Below are 18,411 nucleotides of genomic sequence, written 5' to 3'. Positions count from 1 at the left end.
GAACATAGTAAACTCTTAATAAATGTTAGTTAGATCATATAGTACAATAATTAAGCATAAGGACTCTGCAGAAATTGAATTCAAATCCTAACTCTGCCATAAAATGGCTGTGTGACCTTGGGCAAGTTACTTAACCTCTCAGTGCCTCAGTACTCACATAAAGTAAAGGGATAAAAATAGCTTACCTCATGAGGTTGTTGTGAGGATCAAATGATTAATCAATGTAAAACACTAGAATAGTTTTGGTGACAGAGTAAGTGCTATTCTGGGACAGGGCATCACGCTGTTCTGGGGGCACCATTCACATGGACCCCCCCCATTTGCATACTGCTACTTGCTTCATCTCCATAAAGCTCATCTACTGTCATCATGTGGCTTCTTTGTTTAAGAACTGACATTGATTGGCTTTGCTGCTGAGTTCACTGCCAGCTCCGTAGCTTATAACCTTACCTTGACCTGATATGGGGCTCCTAGCTCATCCCTGCCTCCAAGTGAATTTTCCTGTGATGTGTTTCCCAATCCAAACTTCCTTAAGTCTCAGTAGAAGAGCCAGATAACCCCTGCCCTCCAGGGTGTGTGCTTTACCATGAACCCCACACACCAATGAGCACCACCCGAGAGACAGCTCGCTCTGCCATCTGTGGTCTCTACCATTTTTTCCTAGTTATCTCACATCATAATGATAACAAAAATAATAATTCCTAAGACTTCTTCAACACCCTTTGCCAGGCACTGTTAAGTACTTGGTGTGTGCTTATTTATTTAATCCTCATGACAATCTAAGGCATAGATACCGTTATTATCTGCATTTCACGGATGAGAAAACACAGGCGCAGAGAGGTCAAATAACTTGCCTAAGGTCACACAGCCTTGAAATGGCAGAATCAGGACTCAAACCCAGCTAGCCTGCACCCTAAGTTTGCACTTATCCACGTAGGCATCGCATTGTCTTATCAGGAGATACCCCGGAAACTGTGGGGGAACTGGGTTCCTCTCGGTGACCCAGTATCTCTTAACTAGTGCCTTTTCTCTTTCTTTCTCTGTTGTCTCCTCCACCCCCTCCTTCTTTTCAACGACTAGTATTCACGTCCACAGGAACTGTGGAGGGACCTGAGAGTTCACAAATGTTCTTGAAGAAATGAACAGAGGAATGATGGCTGACGATTAGAATTTCCAAAGCCCAGGGTGCTGCTTCGTTTGCAGTGAGATTACTTCAGGTCTACTGAAATGTGCAGAAACCAAGAAATAACAAAGGCAATGTATGAGGCTGGTTCCTGCGCGGCTTGCCCTGGAGCCTTCTCTGGCTCTGTGCCTGGGCAGAAGGAAAGGTTCTTCCACTGCCTTGCTGCCTCCATCCTCCCTGGGGCTTGGGGGTGGGGAAGGGGACCCACCAGGAAGCTTTCTCTGTCCACTCTTCATGGCTTGCTGCTGGGGAACTCAACCCAGGAGAAGGTGACTACTGGTGGTCACCTTTGGGAAGCTCTCCCAAGCTGAGATTTCATTTCTCCCATTTTCCAGGGGTGCTAAAAAATTAAGGACTTGCTGCCGGCAGTTGTGGGTTAAAATCAAGGTACATTTCAATCCTCTCGTGCAGAGCATTTCAAATCTTTGTGAGCATAAGGATCACCTCCCTCCCTCCCCTAATCCGATTTAGCAGGTCTGGAATCGGGTGAAGAAAACTGCTTTTTTAGGGGCTTCCCTGGTGGCGCAATGGTTAAGAATCCACCTGCCAGTGCAGGGGACACAGGTTCGAGCCCTGGTCCGGGAAGATCCCACATGCCATGGAGCAATGAAGCCTGTGCACCACAACTACTGAGCCTGAGCTCTAGAGCCCGCGAGCCACAACTACTGAGCCCGCGTGCTACGACTGAAGCCCCCTCGCCTGGAGCCCGTGCACTGCAACGAAGAGTAGCCCCCACCCGCCACAACTAGAGAAAGCCCGCGAGCAGCAACGAAGACCCAACGCAGCCAAAAATAAATACATAAATTAATTAATTTTTAAAAAACTACCATACGGTCCATTTGATGGATAAATGGATCAACAAAGTAGGATATACATAGAATGGATCCATATTCAGACTTAAGAAAGGAAAGAAATTGTGATGCATACTACAACATAGATATATTTTTAGGACATTATTCTAAGTGAAATAAGGCAGTCATGAAAAGACAAATACTGTATGATTCCACTTGTATGAGGTACTTGGAGTAGCCAAAATCACGGAGACAGAAAGTAGAACAGTGAGTTCCAGGAACTAGGGGGTGCAGAGCTAGGGAGGTATTGTTTACTGGATACAGAGTTTCAGTTTTGCAAGATGGTTCTGCAGATTCGCTGCACAAAAATGTGAATATATTTAACACTACTGAACTATACACTTAAAAATGGTGACGATGGTAAATTTTGTATTTACCACAGTTTCTTTTAAAAGCTCATCACCCCATGTTGCTTTTAAAATGGTAGAAGTGGGAGCTGAGTGGCAGCTTAGGGCAGCATGAGCTGATAAGGCAGGTTCAAGGGCACCTCTCCAATGGAGGTCTTCAGCCTCTAGGCTGGATAAAGATATTATATCTTGAAGGCAGATCTAGGGGGGACAATTGGGGCCTTTTGGCATGGTGGTGGGAGCTTTCAGGAAGACAAATTTAAAGTTCCACCCGCAGTCCTGGGAGGCCTATCCCCTGATCAGCCTGGGCCACGAGGCAGATGGAGGGGCTTTGTTAAGGACGCTGTGATGAGGGCCGGGCCGGCCCAGTGGGAGGGCACTGCTGCAGCTAGGAACACTGGGAAACTCTGGAACAGAGGTAAGGCTGACCCCATTGCTGAGATCACTTCAGGCTCTGGCTTTCTCCCCACATGCTTGGGGTAAGTAGAGCTCTGTACTGACCATGCAAACTCACAGGAAAAGTAATGTTTCCCTCCTCTATTTATAAGAGCAAGCTGCTGCATATGATTGCATGGGCTGTATCTTGCATATCGGAGTTTGGAAGAAGACATACAAAGTATACCTCCCAAGTCATGAGAGAAATAAAAAAGACAAAACCTAGGTCCAAACAAAGAAAGACACAAAAACAGAAGAGAGGAAGGAAATGCATAAACTCATAAAACAACATCCTGAAAGTAAGAGCAAGCATTTTAAATATGACATCAAATGTGAATAAATTATACTCCCCAAATCACGGTCAGATTAAAAAAAAGAACCTCAAACATTCCTTGTTTATAAGAGAACCAGTAAAACAAAGGAATATACTGAAAGCTAAACAAAAAATAAAGAACAAAGATCAGGCAAACACAAATAAAAAACAGAACTGACCACTGGAATATAAGACAAAGAATTAAAATTGAAAAGTACCAAACAGGGCAAAAAGAGACATTTTATCATGGTAAAATCTACCAGCGAAGCTCTAACTACAGTGACAGACTGGATAAAGTAGCACTGAAGTATCTTTTTAAAAAGTCAGTAGAAAAAAATACTATTACAAGAGGAGAAATCATAATAGCAAACACCGATAGAGCCTTTTTAAACATGTATCAGGCACAAGGAGTTTACTGGGTCAGTGGATGGAGGGCGGTCAGGACTCATATTTCTTTTCTTTTTTTCCGAATGCCTGTTGGAGAAAATCTCATGTAACCTGTGTGAGTCAGTCGTGAGTGTTTCTGCTTCTGGAAGAATACATCTGTGACTATATTCGAGTGTATCAAATAAAGGGACCCTGCATTTTACCCTCTCCAGAGAATAAACTTCCAGACTCCTGCCAGAGTGGAGGAAGGGCAGCTTGCCCAAGTACATGGCATGCGAGAGGGGATATAGGGACCCAACCACTTTTCCCACATCCTTCAACCGCTCTCCTTGTATCAGCATTCTCTTCATGCCCCACTTTCAGACGGGTTTCATCAATTCTTGGACTTTTTTTTTTTTTTAATATTTATTTATTTATTTTTGGCTGTGTTGGGTCTTCGTTTCTGTGTGAGGGCTTTCTCTAGTTGTGGCAAGTGGGGGCCACTCTTCATCGCGGTGCGTGGACCTCTCACTCTTCATTGCGGTGCACGGGCCTCTCACTATTGTGGCCTCTCTTGTTGTGGAGCACAGGCTCCAGACACGCAGGCTCAGTAGTTATGGCTCGCTCAGTAGTTGTGGCTCACGGGCCTAGTTGCTCCACAGCATGTGGGATCTTCCCAGACCAGGGCTTGAACCCGTGTCCCCTGCATTGGCAGGCAGATTCTCAACCACTGCGCCACCAGGGAAGCCCAATTCTTGGACATTTTGATGAATATTAAGCTAGCTTTCTCCACTGTTGGCTTAAGATTCAGCTTTCTTGAGTTTTCCAATTGATTGCCAGTTGACTATTTGTCTTCTTGTCTCCAAAATTCTGTTTTATAATTTCCTTTTCTGCTCCATCATTATACTTTTACTTTTATTGATGCTGCATCAGATTTTAAGAGGACTGTGTTCAACATTATTTTGTTGACCAAGTGTATTCCTGGCTCTGCTCACTGCTGCTGAAAAGATTTACCGCAAAAATAAAAACTATATTATCGGGACTACAGGAGGCCTCACACCAAAGAGTACTTCCCAGAACTTCTGCTGCCAGTGTCTTGTCCCCACAGTGAGCCACAGCCAACCCCCGCCTCTGCAGGAGACCCTCCAACACTAGCAGCTGTGCGACTGGCTGAATCACAGATGGGAAGTAGAGCTGTGGGAAATCAGAAGAATTAAAAACTGTGTGGCTGACAGGGTCTTGGTGCTCCGGCCAGGTGTCAGGCCTGAGCCTCTGAGGTGGGATAGCTGAGCTCAGGACATTGGTCCACCAGAGACCTCCTGGCCCCACGTAATACTAATTGTCGAGAGCTCTCCCAGAGACCTCCGTCTCAACGCTAAGACCCAGCTCCACTCAGCGACCAGCAAGCTCCAGTGCTGGACTGCCCATGCCAAACAACTAACAAGACAGGAACACAACCCCAACCATTAGCAGAGAGGCTGCCTAAAATCATACTAAGTTCCCAAACACCCCAAAACACACCACCGGACATGGTCCTGCCCACCAGAAAGACAAGATCCAGCCTCATCCACCAGAACACAGGCACAAATCCCCTCCACCAGGAAGCCTACACAAGCCACTGAACCAACCTTAGCCACTGGGGGCAGACACCAAAAACAATGGGAACTACGAACCTGCAGCCTGCGAAAAGGAGACCCCAAACACAGTGAGTTAAGCAAAATGAAAAGACACAGAAATACGCAGCAGATGAAGGAGCAAGATAAAAACCCAATAGACCAAACAAGTGAAGAGGAAATAGGCAGTCTACCTGAAAAAGAATTCAGAGTAATGACAGTAAAGATGATCCAAAATCTTGGAAATAGAATGGAGAAAATACAAGAAATGTTTAACAAGGACCTGGAAGAACTAAAGAGCAAACAAACAATGATGAAAAACACAATAAATGAAATTAAAAATTCTCTAGAAGGAATCAATAGCAGAATAACTGAGGCAGAAGAACGGATAAGTGACCTGGAAGATAAAATAGTGGAAATAACTACCACAGAGCAGAACAAGGAAAAAGAATGAAAAGAACTGAGGACAGTCTCAGAGACCCCTGGGACAACATTAAAAACACCAACATTAGAATTATAGGAGTCTCAGAAGAAGAAGAGAAAAAGAAAGGGACTGAGAAAATATGTGAAGAGATTATAGTTGAAAACTTCCTTAATATGGGAAAGGAAATAATCAAGTCCAGGAAGCTCAGAGAGTCCCATACAGGGTAATCCAAGGAGAAACACTCCAAGACACATATTAATCAAACTATCAAAAATTAAATACAAGGAAAAATATTAAAAGCAGCAAAGGAAAAGCAACAAATAACATACAAGGGAATCCCCTTGTATAATCCCCTTGTATAAGGTTAACAGCTGATCTTTCAGCAGAAACTCTGCAAGCCAGAAGGGACTGGCAGGACATATTTTAAGTGATGAAAGGGAGAAACCTACAACCAAGATTACCCTACCCAGCAAGGATCTCATTCAGACTTGATGGATAAATTAAAACCTTTACAGACAAGCAAAAGCTAAGAGAATTCAGCACCACAAAACCAGATTTACAACAACTGCTAAAGGAACTTCTCTAGGCAGGAGATACAAGAGGAGGAAAAGACCTACAATAACAAACACAAAACAATTAAGGAAATGGTAATAGGAGCATACATATCAATAATTACCTTAAATGTAAATGGATTAAATGCTCCAACCAAAAGACGTAGACTGGCTGAATGGATACAAAAACAAGACTCGCATATATGCTGTCTACAAGAGACCCACTTCAGACCTAGGGACGCATACAGACTGAAAGCAAGGGGACAGAAAAAGATATTCCATGCAAAAGGAAATCAAAAGAAAGCTGGAGTAGCAATTCTCATATCAGACAGAATAGACTTTAAAATAAAGACTATTACAAGAGACAAAGAAGGACACTACATAATGATCAAGGGATCAATCAAAGAAGAAGATATAACATTTGTAAATATTTATGCACCCAACATAGGAGCACCTCAATACATAGGGCACATGCTAATAGCCATAAAAGGGGAAACTGACAGAAACACAATAATAGTAGGGGACTTTAACACCCCACTTTTACCAATAGACAGATCATCCAAAATGAAAATAAATAAGGAAACACAAGCTTTAAATGACACATTAAACAAGATGGACTTAATTGATATTTATAGGACATTCCATCCAAAAACAACAGAATACACTTTCTTCTCAAGTGTTCATGGAACATTCTCCAGGATAGATCATATCTTGGGTCACAAATCAAGCCTTGGTAAATTTAAGAAAATTGAAATTGTTATCAAGTATCTTTTCTGACCACAACGCTATGAGACTAGATATCAACTACAGAAAAAAAAAACTATAAAAAATACAAACCCACGGAGGCTAAACAATATGCTATGAAATAATCAACAGATTAATGAAGAAATCAAAGAGGAAATCAAAAAGTACCTAGAAACAAATGACAATGAAAACACGACGACCCAAAACCTATGGGATGCATCAAAAGCAGTTCAAAGAGGGAAGTTTATAGCATTACAATCCTACCTCAAGAAACAAGAAACATCTCATATAAACAACCTAACATTACAACTAAAGCAATTAGAGAAAAAAGAACAAAAAAACCCCCCAAAGTTAGCAGAAGGAAAGAAATCACAAAGATCAGATCAGAAATAAATGAAAAAGAAATGAAGGAAACAATAGCAAAGATCAATAAAACTAAAAGCTGGTTCTTTGAGAAGATAAACAAAATTGATAAACCACTAGCCAGACTCATCAAGAAAAAAAGGGAGAAGACTCAAATCAACAGAATTAGAAATGAAAAAGGAGAAGTAACAACTGACACTGCAGAAATACAAAGGATCATGAGAGATTACTGCAAACAACTATATGTCAATGAAATGGACAACCTGGAAGAAATGGACAAATTCTTAGAAAAGCACAACCTTCCGAGACTGAACCAGGAAGAAATAGAAAATATAAACAGACCAATCACAAGCAACGAAATTGAGACTGTGATTAAAAATCTTCCAACAAACAAAAGTCCAGGACCAGATGGCTTCACAGGCGAATTCTATCAAACATTTAGAGAAGAGCTAACACCTATCCTTTTCATAACTGTTCCAAAATATAGCAGAGGGAGGAACACTCCCAAACTCATTCTATGAGGCCACCATCACCCCAATACCAAAACCAGGCAAAGATGTCACAAAAAAAGAAAACTACAGGTCAATATCACTGATGAACATAGATGCAAAAATCCTCAACAACATACTAGCAAACAGAATCCAACAGTACCTAAAAAGGATCATACACCATGATCAAGTGGGGTTTATCCCAGGAATGCAGGGATTCTTCAATATACGAAATCAATCAATGTGATACACCATATTAACAAATTGAAGAATAGAAACCATATGATCATCTCAATAGATGCAGAGAAAGCTTTCGACAAATTTCAACACCCATTTATGATAAAAACTCTCCAGAAAGTAGGCATAGAGGGAACTTACCTTAACATAATAAGGGCCATAAATGACAAATGCACAGCCAACATCATTCTCAATGGTGAAAAACTTAAATCATTTCCACTAAGATCAGGAACAAGACAAGGTTGCCCATTCTCACCACTATTATTCAACATACTTTTGAAAGTTTTAGCCACAGCAATCAGAGAACAAAAAGAAATAAAAGGAATACAAATTGGAAAAGAAGAAGTAAAACTCTCACTGTTTGCAGATGACATGATACTATACATAGAGAATTCTAAAGATGTTACCAGAAAACTACTAGAGCTAAACAATGAATCTGATAAAGTAGCAGGATACAAAATTAATGCACAGAAATCTCTTGCATTCCTATACACTAATGATGAAAAATCTGAAAGAGAAATTAAGGAAGCACGTCCATTTACCATTGCAACACAAAGAATAAAATACCTAGGAATAAACCTACCTAAGAAGACAAAAGACCTTTATGCAGAAAACTATAAGACACTGATGAAAGAAATTGAAGATGATCCAAACAGATGGAGAGATATACCATGTTCTTGGATTGGAAGAATCAACATTGTGAAAATGACTATACTACCCAAAGCAATCTACAGATTCAATGCAATCCCTATCAAACTACCAATGGCATTTTTCACAGAACTAGAACAAAACATTCCACAATTTGTATGGAAACCCAAAAGACCCCGCATAGCCAAAGCAATCTTGAGAAAGAAAAACGGAGCTGGAGGAATCGGGCTCCCTGACTTCAGACTATACTACAAAGCTACAGTAATCCAGATAGTATGGTACTGGCACAAAAACAGAAATATAGATCAATGGAACAGGATAGAAAGCCCAGAGATAAACCCAGGCACATATGGTCACCTTATCTTTGATAAAGGAGGCAAGAATATACAATGGAGAAAAGACAGCCTCTTCAATAAGTGGTGCTAGGAAAACTGGACAGCTACATGTAAAAGAATGAAATTAGAGTGGGCTTCCCTGGTGGTGCAGTGGTTGGGAGTCTGCCTGCTAATTCAGGGGACACGGGTTCGAGCCCTGGTCTGGGAAGATCCCACATGCCGCGGAGCGGCTGGGCCCGTGGGCCACGGCTACTGAGCCTGGGCGTCTGGAGCCTGTGCTCCGCAACAAGAGAGGCCGCGACGGTGAGAGGCCCGCACACCGCGATGAAGAGTGGCCCCCGCTTGCTGCAACTAGAGAAAGCCCTCGCACGGAAACGAAGACCCAGCACAGCCAAGGGTAAATAGATAAATAAATAAAGATAGCATCATGTAATGGCAATTCTATAAATCTGGGTTTAAAAAAAAAAAAAAAAGAATGAAATTAGAACACTTCTTAACACCATACACAAAAATAAACTCAAAATGGATTAAAGACCTAAATGTAAGGTCAGACACTATCAATCTCTTAGAGGAAAACATAGGCAGAACACTCTATGACATAAATCACAGCAAGATCCTTTTTGATCCACCTCCTAGAGCAATGGAAATAAAAACAAAAAAAACAAATGGGACTTAATGAAACTTAAAAGCTTTTGCACAGCAAAGGAAACCATAAACCAGACGAAAAGACAACCCTCAGAATGGGAGAAATCATTTGAAAATGAAGCCACTGACAAAGGGTTAGTCTCCAAAATATACAAGTAGCTCATGCAGCTCAATATCAAAAAAACAAACAACCCAATCCAAAAATGGGCAGAAGACCTAAATAGACATTTCTCCAAAGAAGATATACAGATTGCCAACAAATACATGAAAGTATGCTCAACATCACTAATCATTAGAGAAATGCAAATCAAAATTACAATGAGGTATCACCTCACACCAGTCAGAATGGCCATCATGAAAAAATCTGCCAACAATAAATGCTGTAGAGGGTGTGGAGAAAAGAGAACTCTCTTGCATTGCTGACGGGAATGTAAACTGATACAGCCACTATGGAGAACAGTATGGAGGTTCCTTAAAAAACTAAAAATAGAACTACCATATGACCCAGCAATCCCACTACTGGGCATATACCCTGAGAAAACCATAATTCAAAAAGAGTCATGTCCCACAATGTTCACTGCAGCTCTGTTTACAATAGCCAGGACATGGAAGCAACCTAAGTGTCCATCGACAGATAAATGGATAAAGAAGATGTGGCACATATATACAATGGAATATTACTCAGCCATAAAAAGAAACAAAATTGAGTTATTTATAGTGAGGTGGATGGACCTAGAGTCTGTCATACAGAGTGAAGTAAGTCAGAAAGAGAAAAACAAATACCGTATGCTAACACATATATATGGAATGTAAAAATAAATGGTTCCGAAGAAACTGGGGCAGGATAGGAATAAAGATGCAGACATAGAGAATGGACTTGAGGACATAGGGAGGGGGAAGGGTAAGCTGGGATGAAGTGAGAGAGTGGCATGAATGTAAAATGGATAGCTAGTGGGAAGCAGCTGCATAGCACAGGGAGATCAGCTCGGTGCTTTGTGACCACCTAGAGGGGTGGTATAGGGAGAGTGGGAGGGAGACGCAAGAGGGAGGGGATATGGGGATATATGTATACATATAGCTGATTCACTTTGTTGTACGGCAGAAACTAACACAACACTGTAAAGCAATTATACTCCAATAAAGATGTTAAAAAAATGTATCAGGCACAGTTCTAAGGCATCTTATAAATATTAACTAATTTAATTCTCATAAAGATCAGTAAATCAATACTCTTATTTTCATCATTTTACAGATGAGAAAACTGAGACACAGAGAGAATCACATCAGTCTCATGAGATTTCATAACCAGTAACACGCCCTGTCTCTGGTGCATGGAGTAGCCTAAGGAAAGAAGATCCCAAGGATTCCCACAAGGAACAAGGGGGTACTTATCATCCTCTTGAGTTAAGCTAAACTCCCATTAACTTCCCAAAGGTAAACGACCTGGCTAATTTGTTAGCAAAAAGCTTGGATGATATCTATGGCCCTTTCAACTATATCATTCTGTGATTATAACACAGACACAAATTAACACCTTTTGAAATGTGTTCTAGTCTGATGCTCGTGTTCAAGTGAATCCTTTGAGAACATAGGTCCCGCTCAGTCCTCAAACTCTGCTTTATAGGTGTTGTTGTCAGTTTCACAGGGTGGAGCTTCAGGCCTAGAAGTGGCAAATTCATTAAGGAGGGAAGCCAGGAGGATGTTCCCTTGACACTACCACTGATTTCAGAGTGTGGCAAGTTGTAGCCCAGTAGATACCCTAACATCCATTTATGTTCACCACCCCCTCCCACCATTTGTGACATTTTCTCAAAGACCCTAAACATTTGTTTAAAGCAATTTCCGTCTGTGACATTCCCAGGAAATCAGAAAAATGCGAGAGGGAAAATACAGCAGACATTTACTCACAGCAGACATTTACAGCAGGATTTACTCACCGAAGGATAAACAATAGACTCTAAATTCAAGTTCAGTGTAGCTTGGGAAGAAACAATCACAATAATCATGAAGCACAAAGTGGTTCTCCTCGGGGATTTCATGTCTTCAAGTTTGAGTTGCCTTGCCTGAAATGGAAATAAGATGGTTTAGAGATACAGTAATTCATTTATCAACCACAGAAAGAACTAGCAAACCCTGTCTCAAAGTTTGCAGTACAAAAGGACCTTTTCAGTGAAGGGGAGAAAGGAAAGCGCATAAATACATCAACTGTAGAGAACAGTGTCTGCTCCAGACCCCGGGTGAGGGAAGGATGATTTTAGGAAGGATGGGGGTTCGGAGGGCTGGCGATGGTACCTGCAAACAGGACAAAGATGGCAGATGTTTGGGTACCTTTCCTAGAGACATAGAGAAGGAGAGAGAGAAGGAAAGAGAAAGGAGAAAGAGGAAAGAGAGGGAAAGCAAGAAAAAGGGAAAGACTACTCAGCACAAAATACTCTTAACCTTGTGGTTCAGTACACAGCATATGAACAAAAGGATTCAGAGAACAGTACTTCCCTTTGCTATGTGCAACACACTCTGATATTTTCAATTCTATTCTATTATCTTACACTATTTTTTTCTTTTAATTCTGGCAGTAAACCATTACATTGACTTTATGACCCACATTAATGGGCTATGACCCATTAGTATGAAAAATCCTGGACTTAGTCATAAAAATACAAGCTGTATTTTAGAGATTTTTAGAGTGTATAATATGGAATATTGATATATAATATATCTCAATATATTGATTTTTTATAGCTATCTCTTGAAAACAAAGTTTTTCAGCGACCAGATTAATCATTGTTGCATTTGAAAGTTAGAGTATCACGTGGAATAATCCCACCTCTCATGGGTCTGAGGACCACGACAAACTACTTTGTGTAGATTCCTTTCCTTACTGACATTTTTATGTCCATGTGCTTTTGTGAAAAGAATACTTGACTAAGGAGATATGGGTTAGGATCCAGGATGACTACAAACTAATTGCATCCTTGACACTTCTCTGCATCCAGTTTGCTCATCTACGAAATGGGGATACTTAGACCTCCTCTAATTCTCTCACAGACTTCTCTGAGGCTCAGATGTGACTAAAAGCCATGCAGAGCTCCAGGGATGCCGGCTGCAATGGTTTCACCCTGACCTTAGTGGAATCCAGAGGGCAGCCATCAGGGAGGACAGCCCTTGGTCCAGGCGTTGCCGGGGGCACCAGGGGACCTGGCCAGGATAACACACGGAGAGATAGCCAAGACTTACAGGCCAGGGAGGATTGTGTTTCAATCACCAGCTGTCGCTGCCTCCTTTTCCTCTTCCCCGGTGGAAAAGAAGGAAGAATAAGGCCCTGGAAAACTGACCCAATTTGCAGATCTGGCAATCAAATACATTTTTAAAATTCTACAACGCAACGGCTTTTGGAAAATGCTTTGCAATTTAGGTTAACAGGAATAGATATTTAAGACCAGATGCATCTACTGCAGGGAAAACATAACCACTCATTCCTTGTTGAAGGGCTTTTGTGAGTGTGGAGCAGGCTGATTTAGCCTGGGGAGAACAGCTGTTTTGGGGATGAATCGGGTATTTTGGAGGGAATTTAATCTTTTTAGGCATTGACTTAGTGCACTGTGTTGGCTGGTTCCATTTTGAGGCAAGGAGACGAGAGTTAGTAACTGAATAGTTAATGAGCCTCCCTTAGTACGTGACAGCCACGGAGGGACTCAGGTATTAAAGGAATTCAAGCTGACTCCACATCTTTCTCTCGTTTCCCAATGTTGGCCTTTGTCACAGTTAGCAAGGATTATCTTGGTCTTGATAATGACCAAATAAATGGTCACAACCTAAATGGTCATGTCTGGTCCTTTTGTATAATAGCCACTGGCCAATACTGTCCACTGTCCCCATCTTCCCCCAGCCTCCCTGGACATAGTTCTTGATGAAATTGACATCCTTTTCTCTGTTGACCTATTTTGTGGCCACAAAATCACAATTCAGTAGAAATACAGATGTAGGAAGGACTGAACTGTGGGGAGGGGATGTTCTCTGGATACAGAAGAAAGATAACAGCTACATACAGTCATCAGTTACATGGTAAGGGTGAAGGGCGGGTCCACCACTTGAGGGAAGAAGGCCATCATTTTGAGGGAGAGGTAATATTAAAAATATTTGACAACCAATATGGCGCGAGCCTGACCAATCTGAACAGTGATACCAGCTGAAGATCAGTTCAGTTTTTAGGACTCCTGCTATGTTTGGGGAGAGCCTTCTGAAGACACACTATTCTCACCTATATCAATAACGTCTCAGTAACCGTCCAGCTGCTCTCATCAGTGAGGAAGCTAGTGGAGGCTGTTTAACTTGGCTAACAGGGAAGAGAATCCAAATCCATCCAACGAAAAGCCCAGAGTAGCACCCCACATCAAGGCAATATATCTTCAGTAGGGCCCCTTTAATTGTAAATCCCTGAGAAGTTTATATTTATTCCAAATTCCTGGAGTAAATGGCAGACCACAACTAAGAAACTCAGAGACAAGCAGAGGCAGAAAGGGAAAGAAAAATATCTGATGTCATTTCCAATTTCTTTCTCCTTTTAAATTATAAATTCTGGACACTGTCTACTAAAACTCACCAACCTATATGAGCCCGCTGTATCTTAGAAAAAGCTGGGAGATATGACCTCATGCTCAGTAGTAACCCTGGGGTGATGAGCAACTTCCTGGTTCCTCAGACTCTTGTTTTCCTGTCTGTGAAGTTAGAAGAGAGGGGGAGGGAAATCAAACACCCTGACATCATATGTCTCATATGCCGGGAGGAAGTCGCCAAGATTCTCAGCATCACTGCACTTGGAGGACGAGGGTCTGGGTTCCTTGGAGCAGTCTTTAACAACATTCTTTTTTGGAGGGATGAGCACCAGGAACATTCATTGTGAAACTGACCTGAAACACATCAGGGAACAGTTCTCCCAAATCTTCGAAACAACCAGTGCTTCAAATCAACTGGTCTCCAGGAAACCCTTCATCAGCCCTGAGCTGCCGCGATTTGATCGAGGGGGTGGGAGGAGGAGTCAAGAGGCTTGTACACCTTGCAAGTTTAGAAGCCTGTTCTTGAAATGGCCACATCTGTGTGGTCTGATGACCCAATGTCATCATCAGTTTATGATTCCAAGCTCTGTATAAATAGGGCAATCGTGAGACTCGTTCTGGAAATGATTTCCTAAGCTCTACACAGCTCTGCCCTCCTGTGCTCTCTGGTGTTCTCGGCCCCTCTCCCCTGGGGACCCCAGCCTTGATACTCTCCTTGGCTCCTCCTGGGGAGAAGGAAGGCAAGAGGTGAAAGCAAGGCCACATTTGATCAGCCTCTGCCCAGGTGCCTCGTCCTTCCTGCAGTCCAGGGCTCTGCCCCTGGCTTGGTCCCTGAGCACAGCCCCTCCCCTTAACATTGCCTGGGTACCACCACCCTGGAAGGAAGTTCTCTGGAGTATCTGAGCATCATCTGCTTAAATGGTTCTTATCCCTGGCTGCACATCAGAACAAGCACCTGGGGGAATTTCTCTTTTTTATTTCCTCTTTTCATTGGTTGATTTGTTGTTTTAATATCATGCCAGACCAACTGAATTAGCATTTCTGGCAGGGTAGGGAGCTGAGCATCTGTATGTGCCCCAGCTGTTTCTGATGCAGAGGGAGGTTTGAGGTCTGCAGGTCCACGTTTTCAGCATCCCATTTCTCTATCCACACTCCTGCCACTTTCCATTACCAGCCTATAGTCCTCTGTCTACTAAAGAAACTACGTAGAAACAGAATCTTAAGGGGGATGCATTTAGGAGGCAGTCAATCAATGGTGGATGAATGAATGGTTCCATGGGAGTATGGACTCAAATGTGATCTACCCAATAGTTTTTGATTCAATTAAGCAGCCAAGTCTGTTATTTGAGGTTGTATTATATACCTCACGTAGAATCAATCATGGTGCACAATTACGAACGAACAAACATTGAGAACTTTCTGTAGGCCTAAATTCGTGCTACACATTCATGAATTGACATGGTCCTTGTCCCTAAGAAGTTCTCAATCTCATCGGGAAGGCATGAAACAGAGACTGGAAGAAAAAATGTAAGCTTAAAAGACGCTATTTACTAAATGCCTACTAGGTACCAGGCACAGCCCTCAGTGCAATTAATATGTTCATTCACTTAATTTGCCTCTCACAATAAGCCTGTGAGGTAGATGTTTTAATCCTAATTCATAGATGAGAACGTGAAGGCTCTCAGAGAGGTTACCGAACTGACCCAGGCCGCCCAGCTAGTAAGTAACAGAGTGAGAATCGCCCCCAACTTGGCCTGTCTCCAAAGTGAGCTACAGTGTGAAGGGATGAGATGACTGGAGGAAGGTGGACAGGGGGAAGTTGGGTGAGTTTGGGAGTGACCGAGGTCGCCAGCCAGATCCTGAAGGATGGGTAATGTTTTAATGTATAATGGGGCAAGAAAAGGCAAAGGAGAAGAGCATAAGCAGAGGCCCTTGTCTCTGTTTAAAGGGAACAAAGCAGCCCAAAGGGCGATGTTTAGCTGTCCCTTGAACTCTTTGTGGACGTTGCCTTGGTCAGCTTGTCCAACCACTGTGATGAAGGCTCAGCCATGGTCCCTGGGAGTGCATTGCTCTCCTGAGCAATCACCATCAACAGAGAAGGCAGAGCTATTTTTTGCTCTGACTTGGAAAGAAAATGAATGTAATGACATTAGGGGTCCAGTGATTCTCTCCTTCCTATAATAGACTGTAGTGGAAAGAGCACTAGCTTTGATGCAAAACGGGCCTATGTTCTGATTCCAGCTCCATCACTTAGTAACTGTTGGTGAGACGCTTAACCCCATGGAGCCTCAGTTTCCTGATGTGAATAATGGGGATCACAGTACCCACTTTGCAGCATTGTTGTAAAGATTAGAGACCATGCCCACGAAGCACAAAAAGTCTGGTCACAGCTGAATTTGTTAAGGGCTGAATTGTGTCCTCCAAAATTAATATGTTGAATTCCAACCCCCCAGCAGCTCAGAATGTGACCTTATTTGGAGACAGGGTCTTTAAAGAGGTCATTGCATCAAAATGAGGTCATATGGGTGGGGCCCTAATCCAATATGACCAGTGACCATATAAGAGGAGGAGATTAGGACACAGACCCATGCAGAGGAATGACCACATGAAGACACCAGAGGAAGACAGCATCTACAAGCCAAGGAGAGAGGCTTCTGAAGAAACCAATTCTGCCAACACCTTGATTTCAGACCTCTAAGCTCCAGAATTGTGAGAAAATAAATTTCTGTTGTTTAAGCTACCCAATCTGCAGGACTTTATTACAGTGCTCCTAGCAAACTAATACAGAATTCAATAAAAATGATACCTCTTTTTATTTTTTATCACTCAAAAAGTGTGAGTGTGGCCCTCTGGTCTGCTGCCCAGTATTTACTATTTATTCTGGAAATGTTTTTATGAAAATTGAAAAATAGATTATTGGTGTATCTGAATAGAGCATAAAACATACACAGTTTAAAACTGAAAGACAAATGAGAATTCATCTCTAGTTCAAGCACTCTTGCCAGCCCTCTACAAACACACACACACACACACTAACACACACACACATGCACACACACACACCTCTTAGTTTTTAGATGAGAAAACTAGGGCTTGGTAAGGGCTATGTGTCTCAAAGGCAGCTAGGCGTTGAGTCAGTCAGGACTGAAGAGCTCAACCAAGGATTCTTAAAATTCTGTCAATAGATAATAATGTTGTCCTACAGTCAGACAAGTTGTTTGTGATAGGATGGTGGAGAATAATTATCAGCAATGATGATGGTGATGATGCTGATGGTGATGATGATGCTGATGGTGATGCTGATGGTGATGATGATGGTGATGATGATGGTGATGATGGTGATGATGATGGTGATGCTGATGGTGATAGATCCCTGTCATTTACTGGATCTGTTTCAGGCATGGTGCTAAGCTCTCTCCAAGGATTACGTCATTTAACCCTCTCAATGATCCTATGATACCACTAAATTATCCCTAATTATTCCATATTCAAAAATGGAAATGGAAGGTTAGAAGGATGAGTAGCTCACCAAGATTGCACAGTTGATATGTGGTAGTGACAAAATTATAAATTTTGCAATCTATTCCATTGGGAAAAGGCACCATTTGGCCTATGAGATCTTCTCAGTGGGATATCAATGAGAATAAATGAAAAACTTTCTCTATATGGACCTTAGACCAGGCAACTGAATTCTAGCCTCACTTTGGCACTGATTGGTTCGTGAACTGGGGCAAGTCACTTCACCTCTCTGAGTCTCAGTTTTCTTTTCAGTAAAGCCAGGGAGCTGATGGCCCCTGGTGATATCAAATTTGGGGTGGAGGAATTGGCCTCTGAAGGTCCCAATACTGTTCAAAGAGTCTAAAATTTCTCACAATTATTTCAAATCCATTGTAACCTCACTTAGGCTTCTGAGCCTAATTGAAACTATCTCTTGCACTTATCTCTCCCATCTCTGGTTGACTACACAGTCCAGGCCTTCACTGCCCCTCACATGCACCACTGCGATGGCGGGATTCTTTTCCTCTCTGCCCATCACCTATGTAGATGCAAGATTGACCTTCTGGAAGTGCTCTTCTCATGTGTTACCTCTGTTCAGCTCCCAGCTGCTTTCGGAACAAAGGCAATGGCCTTTGCTGATGCTGAAGGCCCTCGTGACCTGGAGCTGGTTTATTTCATAAGCATCTATCATATTTTCACTACTGTAGCTGGTTGCTTTTTCATAATTTAAAATAGTGCAAGAGATTTCCCAGTGTTCATGCAGAAGTAATAATATGAACATTAATCTTTAAGATTTAATCCTGGGAGTGGGGAAGGG

General features: G+C 42.1%; 1 protein-coding gene across 6 annotated transcripts in view; it reads right to left on the bottom strand.

The window, feature by feature from the left end:
• ADGRF5 (adhesion G protein-coupled receptor F5) overlaps positions 1-18,411 on the bottom strand; it is a 108,213-nt gene that overhangs the window by 44,980 nt on the left and 44,822 nt on the right. For all 6 annotated transcript variants that reach the window (XM_036869748.1, XM_036869747.1, XM_036869751.1 and 3 more), the window contains exon 2: positions 11,481-11,606. In XM_036869748.1, coding sequence (XP_036725643.1) covers positions 11,481-11,582 — 102 coding nt within the window. In that variant the 5' untranslated portion in view covers positions 11,583-11,606. The remainder of the gene's footprint in view (positions 1-11,480; positions 11,607-18,411) is intronic.

The sequence above is a fragment of the Balaenoptera musculus genome, chromosome 11 (assembly GCF_009873245.2).
Source record: "Balaenoptera musculus isolate JJ_BM4_2016_0621 chromosome 11, mBalMus1.pri.v3, whole genome shotgun sequence".
Classification (NCBI taxonomy): domain Eukaryota; kingdom Metazoa; phylum Chordata; class Mammalia; order Artiodactyla; family Balaenopteridae; genus Balaenoptera; species Balaenoptera musculus.
Note: the sequence above shows the minus strand (reverse complement) of the source record. Positions and strands in the feature narration are given on the sequence as shown.